General features: G+C 33.3%; 1 protein-coding gene across 1 annotated transcript; it reads right to left on the bottom strand.

The window, feature by feature from the left end:
• Nucleotides 1–2,132: 2,132 nt before the first annotated feature.
• On the bottom strand, nt 2,133–3,628 carry LOC122027461 (homeobox-leucine zipper protein HOX13-like). Its single transcript, XM_042586440.1, has 3 exons — nt 3,258–3,628; nt 2,788–3,167; nt 2,133–2,713 (listed from the first exon to the last, which is right to left on the bottom strand). The coding sequence occupies exons 1-3, from the start codon at nt 3,319–3,321 to the stop codon at nt 2,360–2,362; spliced, it is 798 nt and encodes a 265-aa protein (XP_042442374.1). The 5' UTR covers nt 3,322–3,628; the 3' UTR covers nt 2,133–2,359.
• Between the last annotated feature and the right edge of the window lie 11,885 nt (nt 3,629–15,513).

Below are 15,513 nucleotides of genomic sequence, written 5' to 3' on the forward strand. Positions count from 1 at the left end.
CCATAAGGAATCCAGCTTTGAAAAGTGAGACATGTACCAAACCAAGGACATTGCTTGGAAAAAAAATAAATGAAAAGCAAAATATTTTAAAGAAGTTTTTTGAAAAAAAAAAACAAAACCAATTGATAGACCAATTTATGATTATAAGATAATCAAGTGGTTCACTACTAGTGACAAAAAGGTAGCTTCCATTAGCAAACAAAAACATGGATATATTAATTCCACAATTTGGCCCTTCCAAAGAATTATTTTAATTTAAAGGAATTTAGTTGGCATTTCAATTCAAAATTAGAGCATTTATGGGTGTTTGTGGTTGACACTACCCACCACATCAGTGCATGTAGGTGGCCTCACATCCCACTGTAGAATTAGATTTTTTTCTCTTGATTTAATTCTTTTTTTTTTTCTAAACTGAGGCAAAATTAAGTGTAGTTGGCAAATTTGATTGAACTTCTTCTCCATTAATACGCAATAGGCAAAATTGTCGTCCCAAAAAGCTATAATTGTTAGCAACATGAGATTTTCATAATTATTGAAAGTTTAGGTTAAGCTTGAAGCATCGAGGTATAATATAATAGAGGAAGAATAATTAGGACATCAAGATCAAATATCTCTAACACCATAGAATTAGTCCTCGGGATTATAGTATCGTAGTAAAATATCTAGGTTGTCACCCAAGTACTTACGGTTCAATCCCTAATTATGAGGTATTTATAAGAATTTTTACTCCAAATGATGGGTGCAATCAAATTAAAGAATGTTGGACTTCTGTACTGATATGCTTTCCGATTTACCCTAATAACTAGTGAAAAATTTTCGTAGAACTAATCAATCATCTTAAAAATAATCAATGAGATTAACCAAAATTATTATTATTATTTTCCTTAAAACCATCGAATTAAGGTTAGAACCTAAGCGTTTTTTATCCATCCTCAATTATAAAAACTCTCTTGAAAAGATTTTTTTTTTTTTTAAATGATCTAGTAAGACTCTAAAAATGCTGCCTTGTGATTTGTGAATGAAACCTATAGCAATGCCAAAATAGTCAAAATTTTCCTTTTATATTAAGAAAATAGTAGGCTAAAATAGAAGGAAAAAAGAAGAAGCAATATATTTGTGACATTACATAAGAACATGAGTAAATATAATAATTTTATTCATTTGTGTGGCGTCTTCAAATTAAAACTACATTTTTTTTAACTATGCTTACGCAAAGTTAGTTAAGGGATTGACTTAATTTCTTCTTTGATTCTATACATTTCTTGCAATATTTTAATAGGTGCATGTTGCACATGCATTCTATTATATATCAAATACTACTTCGACGACTAAATCTCATTTCAATCGAGTCCTTTTGATATGAAAATATTTAATTTTGTCGATTGCATCATCTTACAACTCGGCAAAATGACAAAAAGTAAAATAATAATACAAACATGGAAGTGACATGGAGAAAGTAGGTTGATGCAATTCATATTTTTTTTTTAAAAAAAACTTCTTTAAGAATAATTTTGATGAAAGGTAATTTATCATTTTGGTTAACAGTTTGGATCTCATCACAACCTAGGGACTGTGGAACAAGTGATCCAAAAATCTAAATATATATAGTTTAAAATTATTCACTCGAGGACATTAATTGATGGTCCCGACTCTACTACTTTCTTTGTTTTGCTTTTGCTAAGCTACATGCACCACGGCCATAGAAAAATGCTTAAGAGAGAAAATGACACAGAGGCAACAGCAGAAAGGATCCAAAAGCATACACCTCAACATGTCATTGCTCTGCTGTGCATGTTTCTGACCAAAAAGAAAGTGTTTTCATCCCTTTAATACAGTAACAAAAAAGCTGCCAAGCTTTGTTCTTTACATTGTTGAGAATCATAAGACAGGTAGAAAAAGTAGTGAGCATAAAAAGCAGTGTTTGCTAAAACAAAAGCCCAAAGTTTTTTTTTTTACCTTGTGATAGTTTATCTGATCTTAGTTTTCTGTGGGAAAGATCTTTGTTATCTACCTAAATTCTTGCTGGAATCCAAAGCCTCAGATTTACTAGTGGGGGTATGAGTCTGTTACTGATAAAGAGACAGTTACCATGTTAAACAAATGAAAATGCATCCACTTCCAAAACCAAGAGATAAAACTATCATCTGTCCTACTTTTGAGTTCAACAGAAAACACCTTATTCTTTTGCTTCCTCCAACAAGAGAGAGAAGAGAGACCTTTACTCCTACTTTTGTCTTCAACATGGAAAGCTAAGCCCTTCAGTACACATTTCTAAGTAGAGATTATAGCAAAGCTAGCTCCATTTACAGTAGTTTTTTTACATGAGATCTCATATCATGTGCTTGCTCGATCCTGTGGCTCATTCCCATCGTTCTGAGTAATACCAAGGGAGGTTTGGTGCTTCTTCTTCGGAGAACAAGCTACTACAAGGCTCTTGACCTTCTCCGTAGAGGGATTTTACTTCAGAGTAGTTCATCATCTCATCTTGAGCCTCGATCTCGAACAAGGAGGAGCACTGAGAATTGAGCCCCATGAAGCTGTGCTGCTCCAGCACCACCACAGAATAAGGACTGGTTTCATCATTGAACACCGCACTTGAATCGCTGTCAGAAGCGCCATCTCTATAGACAAAAACTGATTTTTTATCGTCGTCAGCGCCTTTCTTCTTCGACTCCGTTGCAGATCTTGCCAGCCCGGACTTCAGCTCCTTTAACTGAACCATCGGGGATCAGACAAAGTGAGTTATGCAGGGTTGGTTAGCTGAAGCAACCAAAATTTGCGACTTACATTTCCTTCGAGGGCCTCCTTTTCACGGCGGAGCGCATCGTAGTCGAGCTTGAGAGAATCATGCCGTGCTTTCAGCACGGCATAGTCTCTTTCGAGCTGCTTAGTTTTCCATCTGGCACGGCGGTTCTGGAACCAAATCGCCACTTGACGTGGCTGCAGGCCTACTTCTTGTGCCAGTCTCACCTTCCTCTCCGGGTCTAATTTGTTCTCCACTTCAAAATTTTTCTCTAGAGCTTTTACTTGATCTACACTAAGCCTGCGCTTCTTCTCTCCGAGTGATGACTGTCCATAGGAGCACAGCTCCTCCTCCTCTGCCTCCTCCATACCATTTACAAGAAGGGACTGAAATCTTTCCTCCTGCTTCTCCTTTTCTTCTTCTTCTGTTATACAACATGAAATAGAAGAATTTAAATTACAAGAATGGAGAAGGTAGCATGAAAGAAAAGATAAGAATATGTTGGCCTGTATACCAGAACAGCTAACATCTTTTCCTTCATGTCCTGAAAAAGAGCCTGAGCTGCTGAGCCTCTTCATTTGTCTTACTGCTTTTTTCAGCTGGTGATGGTGGCTGTGTGGATGGTATAAGAATAATTGAAATTGGTATGATAAGAGGAGGTCGATGAGAAAATACAGGCAGCTGATGGAGTCGTCAGTTAGTTTCCATGGTGCCTCTTATTTCTTCTCCTTATTTTCTACCTCTGACTTGTGCCTCTGAACTCCTCACAAGAAGCAAAACTCTCTTTGTGAGCCTTCTTTATATGCATCTTCAATTTTCCTTAAAGCATACAGATATCAAATGAGAGGAAGGAGAACAGGTTAGAGCTGCAGGAATCTAGCAGTCTATATATAAAACCAACAAAGTTCTAGAGGTGGTAGGATTAAAGGGTGAGCTTAGTTATTGGTGGGGGGAACAGATGAAATGACACCTAAATGAAATGCAACCTAAATCAGAAAAAAAAAAAGTTTTGTTAAAGATCAGCAAATACTAGTTTATACAAAAGCAATATTTTGTGGAGGAGATGATGGTGGTTGGTGTGGGGAAGAGTGATTTTATTTATGTTTTTTTTTTGGTTTTTGCTAGTAGGCCCTAAGCAAGCTTTACTTATATAGCTAAATGGATTTACTTTCTTGGGTAAACATCGGATTTGCATGCTCAGCTACTTTGGCCGTTGATGAAGCTCAAAAGGCAAAACCAATGCGACGTTGTGTCTACATTATCTTTCAACATATATTATGTGATGGGCTTTATGTTTGAAAGATATATGACCAATTTTTAACGGGTGTAAAATATCTCTTTCATACAAAGGGTCATGAGACCACCGATACTGTACCATTTAAGGTGAACGATATCATCAATAAAGATAATTGTCTTAATCTGCATTCTCCATGAATGAAAATGTTTTTTTTTCTAGGCAATCACTTCCAGCCAAGTATTGTACTTGCAACATTTTGACATAAGGGATGTCTGCATCCATTTTTTATTTTTTATTTCTAATTTCATGAGGATGCACAAGACCTATGATAAAAGCATATGGATGAATCTAATGTTTTAGGTGATCAGTCTTATATATATTCACTGCCTAATTTAAAGCAAAGGGTGACTGATCTCTATTCAACTTCAAGAAAATGACATAAGTCCTCCATAAACAATAAATTTCCAATCCAAGATTATGATATCAGAAACCAATACGCAAGTTAGTTCAAATTTCATTGAGTTTTTGTCTCATTTCTGCCACTGCTACGTTTCTTCTTATATTCAAACTTGTGTCAAGCAGTGTTACAGATAGCACTGCTTTTAGATTAGCATGAGCAGCACGAAGGTACCTTTTTCCTATAGTTTGTCAAAATTAACAGCTATTGATGTTGAAAACAAGAAATAACTAGTATTTTCCACAGTGAAGGACTATCAATTAGGATTTTCAAGAAACTGACAAGCCTAATGTTCATTTTCTCAGTAGTTTCAGTTTTCCAGTTTGTTTTGTCTTATTTATTGAGTTTAGAGTCACATGGTTTAGTACTGAATTCAGAACCATCAGTGTGAGATTATTCTTTTTCTTTATCTCACCTTAAATATAGTAGTTGTCCACTCTAAACATATCAATTTCCTTAAGCAACATCATTTAGTTCACTTAATAAACAATAACCAACCACCATTATTTATGTTTAGAAAAAAATTGAACTGATCAATAATTTTGTACCTATGGTTATAGTCTGCACAAGGATATATACGAAATAAAGAAAATGAAAATCTGCACAATAGCTTGCTTGAAGGTTCAATTTAATGTTTTTTTTAGCCTAAAATTGATCTCAACTTACCTTCTTATAATGCATACCTGAAGGGTAGAGTTGTTGCAGATCTAAACCCTGTGTTTACTCAAGTTTAAGATTTCCATCCGCATCTCAAATAAATCCAAATATGTTGGACTATCCATCCATCTGTTTAGACAGATCATTTTGGAATTTCCAAATCCTTTTTATTTCTTATCTGAACCAGCTCTACAGAAACAGTTATATATTCAATAGATTGATCATGGAAATCAATAAAAAACCTTTGAAAGCTTCTCTTCTACCTAACATTCTAATAAAGTATTAGTGTGCAAGAATAGCACCTTTCTTGTAGATTAATATGCATGTGTAGCTCATTTGAACTTATTAAACACAATAAATACAAATCAATTCAGGCAGCAGTTTCCTGTTCACATATGGTCACCCTCAGTTTATAGATTGCCAGTGCAGCAGTTGAATAAATGCCAGAAAGCTACTACTAGCCAATCTCACTAGTCATGTAGGACACAGACGGCCACATATTTGTAATTTCTGAGTTCGTATGTTAAATGGTAAATTTTTTATTGTTGTTGGTATTTCAGCATCCAATATTGCGGCTGATGTGCTGTGAAGTAAAGTTTTCTCAATTGATTCCTTTTCTTTCACTTTCATTTTCATTTTTTTTTTCAGCTAAAGCTCGGATCCACATCTCAAGTTTTCTTTCACTAGTGCCTATGATTCCTTGTAAGTTCCTACAAGAAAGGTCATTTTGAGACCATATCCCCATGATCATTTCATAATCTGAATTATCACAGTAGGTTGGTGCCTAGATATAGGGATGGGAAAAAAAATATTATATCTACTGCAAGATGATTAAATCTGCCTAATGATCAGGCTCATTATTAATTAAACACATCCAATATATTCAGACATAGCTATCCAACATGTGAAAATTTTCAGAAACAGACAAAATGCATAACCAAGTCCAATTATATTGGCTATTGTAACAAGTAAATAATTTATCCTAGCTTTACCTTTCAAATAAAAACCTTAGCCTAGCTTTTATGTTAGGTCACAACATGTAGCATATAACTTGATAAATATCATCATCCCAAGTTATCAAATGGGCTGAATTTTTGTACTTGGTGTAGGCATCAATTTGACAAGGAAACACTTGATGAAAACAGATAAGAGGTTTGAGTTCAAGGGCATTTCCCCTCCTAGAAACAGGAGACAACATATACTTTCTTGAAGGAGAAGTCTTGTCTTAACATGCCTTAATGACACTTACGTCGTAGTCATAACGAATATCTTCTACCTTCTTTCTTCATCCTTTCCAACTTGGCAAGGCAATCCAAGTTCAGACAAAAGTTGAACGAGGTCTCTTTCTTGTTTACAAAGTGAGAACAATCAACTGTGCGTAGATTTGGAACTATGTGGAATGCATCAACCATCTCTCGGCATTGGGTGCCACCTGTTTGGGGCCTGAGAATCCTGCAAAGTAGGAGGAGGGTAAAAGCAGTGGTGGAGAGAGGTGAGCCATGCCTATTAGCTGTGGAGAATATTTGTTGTCTAAATATCCACTTCACAAAGAGTACCAAAAGCAATGAAGTTTATTCTAAAGGCATTACTAAACAGATATCAAGGCTGAAACAATTTCGATTGTCTTAAGATTATAGCTAGTGTAACCTCATAGTAGAAGTTCTCATAATAGAGTATCCTAACCGAATATTTCTCCCAAATATTTGTGGTATCCGCATCCACATCATCAATCAAATATCTAACTTCTCAAATATTTCAAATCCCACAATCAAATATTCCACTCCCAAATATCTCAATTTCATGATCAAATATCTTATCAATCAAATATTTATGCGTCCTACTACCATTTTATTAATTTACATATAATTTTATATTTAAATAAAATTAATTATATTTATCAAATTTTCAATTTAATATATATCATTGATATTTTGATAAATATTTTTTTACTTAATATTTATTTACATAATTTTGATAATTATTAAATATAATTAATTTAATAATAATATTTTATTTAAACAAAGAAGTACAATATAAAATATATAATTTTTAAAAAATAGTACAACATACACGACTATAAATATTTCATAAATTTAAAATTGAAATAAAGAAATACAAACCACATTAATAAAACATAGAATGATGAACTATAGAAATTACAAACCATAATTAGTTAATAAAATAAATAAATTCACTACATGTTCAATCTTTTCTTCAGTTGCTCATATATCGCTAGATGATTTTAAAGTTGCTCATCTGTCATGCCTCCTGTGTCCATTAGAAGGAGTTGATATGCTTGGATGAGTTGATCCACTTTCTTACTATTATTATAATCCTTCAAATGTGCTACTGACTATTGCACAATCTTATTCAATTCATCAATTAGGCCTACTCTTTCTTTATCTTTCTTCTTTGCTACCTTCTGTCCCATTGGACAAGATCGGGCTTCTCTATCATCCACATCAATAGTTGTGTTAGGATTATAAGAGTTAGTATGCACACTTCATGATTCTGATGTCTTTATTTTCTTTGTAGTTCGTTGCCCTAAGGATTGAGGAGCATACATTAGACTATCTTTCATAATCATCCACACATGTTCATATTGGAAAGTAGATTTACAAGTACTCTTATATTCTGCATGAGCCCGCACCATCAAATCTTCATCGCTCCATTCGCTTGGTCGATCATTGTATCATTTATTGTGGATTCCATATATCTATTCACAATCTTTTTCACTGAAGCCCAATGTGATTTTACTTTATCTGCAGTTCTCTTTTTAGCTCTCTTATCTCAATTGGTATTATAGTATGCCACCATCCATTTCCAAAAAGACTCACTCTCTTGCCCATTACCAATTACTAAATCTTTTGTACCGCCCACACTGTTCGCTTGCTATGATCTCCATCTAATTCATTGCTCGTCTCAGTTGTTTGATCAAAAATAATATTGTCAAGCCCTATTTGAGATGAGAATGAAGGAAATTATGAATCGAAGACTGTATGAGATGTTTCTATTCCTTTATCACTATCACTTGTATCAACACTAGCTCTTCTCGATTCATTTGATTAAATCCTCGATGATTGAAATAGATTAATTCCATGAGATGGAGCTTGCATGAAATATTGGTTATTCTGTCAATATTCCGGGGGACATGTATAAAACGAAGCTTGAGGGCAGCTATTGAAAAATTTGGATAACTTTGGAAATTATGATAATATTGTGGTGGGTATAGAAAAGGTTGAAAATTTTATGGGTGTTGTGTAGGAAATGGAAATAGAGGAGGTTGTAGATTAGGACAAACTCGAGAATTTTTTCAACTTGAATTTTTGTCAATATTTGGAGAATTCAACAAATTCCCAAAATAATGATCGAAATTTCTATCCATTTCTCTCTAAATTTTGGATATGTAGTGATTTTTTATGGTGAAAGATGAATGAAAAAATAATGTATATATAAAAGAGAAAATAAGCATTGTCCAATGTTCAATTTTTTAGAACATTGGATCAAATTAATTGCCAACGTTACATTTAACTGTTTAAAAAAAAAATTAACAGAATTGCTGCTGCAGCAGGTGGGCCCTCCCACTCCCACTCCCACCCACACGCTTACACTGTTGCAGGTTGTAGCAGCTCAAATTTTTAATATTTTTTTATTTTAAAAAATGAAAAAAAAGGAAAGAAATCATTAGGCGTTTTGCCCGGTGATTTCTAATACCTTTAGTCTTTGGTTGGTGATTTTTAATACCCCACTTCTATTCTCTCCAAATATCTCCTCATCTCAAATATCCCCCACTGTGGTTGCCCTTAAAATAAGACTGGGGAATGACACTACATAATAGAGACATGACGAAAGTATAGTACAGAATCACTTCTTGGGATAGATCTCTTAGAGTATCCATAATAATAGAGGATATTTCTTTCAAACATTTGTGGTCCCTATGTACACATCATCATTCAAATATCCCACATCTCAAATTTTACAATCAAATATTTCACCAACCAAATATTTATGGATCTCACTCATCAAATATTCCACTCTCAAATATCCCAAATTCCACATTAAAAAATAAAAAAAAATTAACCGTTGCCCATGTAATAGCAAAGGTGGGCTCAGCTGTAGGGCCACCCATGCTGTACTGCAACTTTTACGTATGTTTTTTTTAAAAGAAAAATAAAAATCACCGGTGATTTCTAATGTCCCTATAAATATTCACTCCAATGGTGGAGATTTGAACCTTTGGGATATTTAGAGAAATATCCCCTCTAAATACACCCCACTATAGATGCCCTTAGGGATATCACAATGGGGGGATATTTGGAGGGATATCTATGAAGACCCGATTTTGGACATGGAGATGGACACTAGTGGGTGTTATGCTAAATTGTAATGGTTTCATCTAGCCATGACCCTTCACCTAGCTACTACCATTCATCTAGTCATGACCCATCACCTAGTCTCTTTAATGGATGACCCTCCATCTAGTCATCTCTTTATATGCCTTGGCCACCCCTTTATGCCTATAAATAGCCAAGGCATTGTCTTCCAAATGGACACTCAAACCCTTTGAAAATCAGTGTCAAACTGCTGAAAACCTTCTATTCAAGGGTTGCAAAAATTCGTCCAAACCTTAGGCACATTTCGTGCAAATTTCTGCCCAAGTTTTGATCAATAAGTGTAAGTTCAAGTCCTGTATTTCGGTACAAAACTGATGAAGTTTGTGACCAAGTAAGTGGGCTTTTCGTTTTTCTTCCCTTTTGATATCATGAGTTTGATACATTGCATTTTTGTTCCATTCAATCCACATTTTGTACCATTCGATCTATTCTTTTAGCCTTTGTGATCTATGTTTTCATTTCATTATTGATCATTTTAAAATATTGCTCATTCATTTTTTTTATTCCAAGATGCACTGTTATGGCTCAAGTTAGATATGGTAAAGGAAAATTCCAAAAGCATGATAAAATATGACAAGTTATGACCCTGATGCAGTGGGTAATAATAACCGATATATGACCTCACTCCTTCGAGGAATTACATATAGGGACTGATCAACAACACCATAAAAAAAAAGATGATTAACAATGCTATAACTATATGTTTTCGATTAAGTTATGTTTCTGCCATGTTTCATGAATTATGTTTCTGTCATGAATTCCGAATGTTTTACTATATTTTGTATTATGTTGTTCTATATTCAATCGACCCCTACTTACCGAGTGTTTTCCCAAGCACTCACCCCCTTACACCCATCCCCAGATAAAGACGAGGAACAAGTCGAGAAAGAGGAGCAAGAGATGTTTTGGGGTTGGTAATGAAGCCCTATTCAAGCGATTCTTCCTTTTAGTTCATATTATCTTTACTTATACACTTCCGCTTTTCGCTTTTGGATTTTCGCATTATAAAGACAATATTTCCGTTATATCATTATTGGTTTGGTATTCACTTTATAAGGTTTGTTGTTTTTTAGTATTTATATTCACGAGCAATGTCGGTGTCGGTACCGCCTAGGTCTCAGGGCGTGACAATATCCCCTCACCTCAAATATCCCCCATTGTAGAGAATAGTAGGGTACTTAGGTTATTTCTCTCCTTTGTTTTTTTTTTTTAAAATAAAAGGCAAATCTAGGTCTGTAGCAGCGTAAATGCGTGGGTGGGAGGGTGCACTTGTTGCTACAGCAGTTGTGTTATTTTTTTTAAACAGTTGAATGTTGAATGTAAACATTGGCAATGAATTTGATCCAACATTTAATTTTTAGAACATTGGACAATGATCATTGTTTTCTTTTTTATATATACCTCATTTTTTCATTCATCTTTCACAAAAAAAAACCACTGCGTACCCAAAATTTGGAGAGAAATGGATAGAAATTCCGGTCATTATTTTGGGGATTTGTTGAATTCTCCAAATATCGACTAAAATTTAAGTGGAGAAAATTTGCGAGTTCAATCAAGCAGTGGTGTTATTTTTTTTAAACAATCGAATGTTGAATGTAAACATAAGCAATGAATTTGATCAAACATTTAATTTTTAGAACATTGGACAATGGCCATTTTTTTATATATATGCCTCATTTTTTCATTCATCTTTCACCAAAAAAACCACTGCGTATCCAAAATTTGGAGAGAAATGGATAGAAATTCTGGTCATTATTTTGGGGGTTTATTGAATTTTCCAAATATTTACTAAAATTTAAGTGGAGAAAATTCTCGAGCTCGTCTCAATCTACAACCTCCTCCATTTTTCCATTTCCCATAAAACACCCACAAAATTTTCAACCTTTTCCATACCCACCACCATATTATCATAATTTTCAAAGTTATCCAAATTTATTGAGTAACGACCCTCGAGCTCTGTTTTATATATGCCGCCCAAAATATTGGTAGAATAACTAATATTTCATGCAAGTTCCATCTCATGAAATTAATCCACTTCAATCATCGGGGATTCAATCAAATGAATCGAGAAGAGAATGCAAGTGACAGTGATAAAAGTATAGAAACATCTCATGCAGTCCTCGATCCACAATTTCCTCCATTCTCATCTCAAATAAGGCTTAAAAATATTATTTTCGATCAAACAATTGAGACAGGCATCGAATCAGATGGAGATTATAACAAGAGAACAGTGTGTATAGTAGCAGATGATAAGCTTCTTGTAGCAGTTTGCACAATCATGAGCTAAGATTCAGTAGTTGATAATACCCAGAAGAGTGAGTTTTTATAGAAACGGGTGGTGACATATTAAAATACCAATCGCGATAAGGAAGCTAAAAAGAGAACTACAGATAAAGCAAAATCATATTGGGTTTCGGTGAAAAGGATCGTGAATAGATATAATGAAATCTATAATAAATGGTACAATTATCGACCAAGCGGATAGAGTGACGATGATTTGATGGTGCAGGCTCATGAAGAATACAAGAGTACTTTTAAATCTACTTTCCAATATGAACATGTGTAGATTGATTGTGAATCCGATGTATGCTCTTCAATCCTTAGGACGACGGGCTGCAAAGAAAGCAAGGACATCAAAATCATCAAGTGCACATACTGACTCTTCTAATCTTAACATAAACTGTTGATGTGGATGATAGAGAAGCCCGATCTCGTCCAATAGGACAGAAGGCAGCAAAGAAGAAAGACAGAAAGAGTAGGTCTAATTGATGAATTGAATAAGGTTGTGCAATAGTAGTAGCATATTTGGAGGATTATAATAATAGTAAGAAAGTAGACCAATACATCCAAGCATATCAACTCCTCGTAATGGACACACGAGGTATGACAAATGAACAACTTTAGAACATACATGAGCAACTGAAGAAAAGATTAAACATGCAGTGAATTTGTTTATTTTATTAACTAATTGTAGTTTGTAATTTCTATGGTTTATCATTCTATATTTTATTAATGTGGTTTGTACTTCTTTATTTCAATTTTCAATTTGTGAAATATTTATATTCATGTATATTGTACTATTTTTTTAAAATTTGTATGTTTTATATTCTACTCCTTTTGGTTAAATAAAATATTATTATTAAATTAATTATATTTAATAATGATCAAAATAAGTAAATAAATATTAAGTAAAAAATATTTCTGAAAATATCGATGAAATATATTAAATTGAAAAATTGATAAATATGATTAATTTTATTTAAATATAAAATTAGATGTAAATTAATAAAATGATACTAGGATCCATAAATATTTGGTTGGTAGATATTTGATTATGGAATTGAGATATTTGATAGACGGTACCATAAATATTTTATTTGGATAATATTGGATTGTGCGATTTGAGATATCTGATTGATGATGTGGATATGTGGACCACAAATATCCAGGAGAAATATTTGAATGCTCTAATGATTAGTCAAATTCATCATAACAGCTTAAGAGGCAAAGCCGAACCGTTTTGAGCCTAACATAGAGCTGTCAGGAATACAAGTGTTAAGGACTAAGAGCAACTCCAATATGTCCCTTTTACATCATTTTGGTGCGATGGTGCTGCACTATGCAAGTGTTGATTTTTTCTCTTTGATTTCTACTTTTAAATTTATTAAACTACTTTCTTTAATATAATATATTATAATATTTAATTTATATTTAAAAGATTCTTAAATATTATAAATTAATATTATTTAATTTAATTTAATATGGAAATTTTATATGTTATAAAGTTATGTTAGTTATTAACTTAAAAAAGTAATATTAAAAATATTTGTTATATTACTTAATATTATAAATATTTTAAATTTAAAATTGGTGTTTTTAGGTTACATATTTTTTATTTAATTATGTATGGATTTTGATATATTATTTTTTTACTTTTAAATTATTTAAAATTTAATTTAGAAGTAATTAAAATAACAAATTATATTGGTAATTTCATAACAAACACACAATTAAACATTTAAAATTTTAAAATGCATAAATATAAAATATATAACATATAATCCAGCATATAATTTAAAGATGCGACAAACACTAAAGCAAACATACATTTAAAATAACTATAATAACTTTATAATACTAAACAAATCAATGTTTAATATTCTATAAAATCATTTCCTAAACCACCGAAATAATCATGAAATTGACCGGAGCCATTCAAAGGATCTTGAGATCCTTGTCCTTCGTTTTGAGACGAATTGAATTTAGATCATTCTCCTTCATGTGGAATTGATTGAGATTTTTGATTTTCAGTCCTCTTTTACATAATTCTTGTTCACTGTGAATAAATTCAAGCATTATTGGATCAGCGATGGTATTCAAATATTTGAATAAAATTTTATTCTCTTCCTTGAATATAGCAACATCGGTACTTCGATCCAACGCCGCAACAAGTTCGTCATTCTGTGAAACCATGTTTGTGAGTTGTTGTTCATTCTTTTTCTTTAGTTTTGCTTTCTTCACCCCAATAGGTCTTTTAGTTGAAGTATCACCACTATCCGACTCAGTGATGTTACGATTAAACACGTAGAGATGAAGGTGAATAAAAGTCTTTCTCGAGATTATATGATTGAGAATAATCAACTTAAGCAGTTGTCGTTGCACTCTCATAGATGCAATTTTAACGTTGCCATTGTTAAATTCCTCCACACGTCTAAATTTGAAGCCCTTTGAGTAATTAGGGTTGTACTAATAACATTGGAGCACAATTCATCTGTAAGAAAACAATACAATTATGAAAAAAAATTAATAACTAAATTAGATATTGATTACAAAATTGGTATAGTCTACAAAAGAAATAATGATAACAACTTACAAATCTTCCTCTAATGCTCCACTTGGATTCAATTCTTCAATTTGTCGTATGCAACCCTTCAATTTGGAAACAACAACAATGATAGTATTCATTCTTTTTTGTAATGATATTCTTGGTCACTCCGAATTTTTAAAATTTGGATCTAGATTATACTCCATCTCAATTCTTGCCCAAAATTAATCCTTCTTTTGGTTGATCCATATGATTGGATTTTGAGAAATATGAAGATAAACATGACATAAGTGTTTGTGTTCTTCAACTTAGTAGGATGATGAATGAGAATTCGAACTTATTTTTTTTCAAGAGTAAAGTTTATGGGAAATTATTGAATTAATATGTGTAATGGTCATGTCTAGTATGCCATTATCTAGGAAAAAATATGTGCATTGTATAAGATTTGTTTGTGCATTGTGATGTCCCATCGCTTGCAAAAAATAATAACGTTATATATGCATTGTTATGTCCCATCTTCTAACATAATAATAATGATGTGTGTATTGTAATGTCTCATCGCATGCAAAAATAATAATATTGTGTATGCATTAGTTCTTAACAGGAACACGAACTGTTAGAAATTTTTACAAAGTTATTGCATTTCAAAAAAGAAAAATTAAGTAAGGTTGGCAAAGGCATACTTAGGAATGATCTCCATAATCTTCTGACGTTTGATGAAATTTTTGGGGATCTCCTCGGTTAGATAACCGTCGTCCTTCAGTTGCTTGATGGTCCCCTCAGAGCCGTATCCGAACATTTTGTTTGTTCGATCGACCAACATCTTATTGAAGCTTCGAGAGTGCAGGTACTCTACTCTGAAGGCTTCCTGCCGATCGGACTCTCCTTCTTTATACTTAAACTCAGCTTTGGAGGCCTTCAGCTCGGCTTTGAAAGCATTCAGCTCAGCGCCCTTCTTATTAATGAACCTCTGATGCTCCCCAAGCTAAAGCTCTTGTGCAAGCACTCAGCTTCTTTATTGAAGCTTCGAGAGTGCAGGTACTCCACTTTGAAGGCTTCTTGCCGATCGGACTCTCCTTCTTTATACTTGGCAAACCCAGCTTTGGAGGCCTTCAGCTTGGCTTTCAAAGTATTCAGCTCGGCATCCTTCTTATTAATGATCCTCTAATGCTCCCCAAGCTAAAGCTCTTGTGTTGCTTG

Source organism: Zingiber officinale, chromosome 10A, assembly GCF_018446385.1.
Source record: "Zingiber officinale cultivar Zhangliang chromosome 10A, Zo_v1.1, whole genome shotgun sequence".
NCBI classification, from domain to species: domain Eukaryota; kingdom Viridiplantae; phylum Streptophyta; class Magnoliopsida; order Zingiberales; family Zingiberaceae; genus Zingiber; species Zingiber officinale.

Coding starts and splice junctions, on each gene's coding strand:
- LOC122027461 (XM_042586440.1), bottom strand. CDS start 3,321: ATGAAGAGGCTCAGCAGCTCAGGCTCTTTTTCAGGACATGAAGGAAAA. Junction 3,168..3,257: donor AAAAGATGTTAGCTGTTCTG/GTATACAGGCCA, acceptor GTTGTATAACAG/AAGAAGAAGAAAAGGAGAAG. Junction 2,714..2,787: donor AGGAGGCCCTCGAAGGAAAT/GTAAGTCGCAAA, acceptor CCGATGGTTCAG/TTAAAGGAGCTGAAGTCCGG.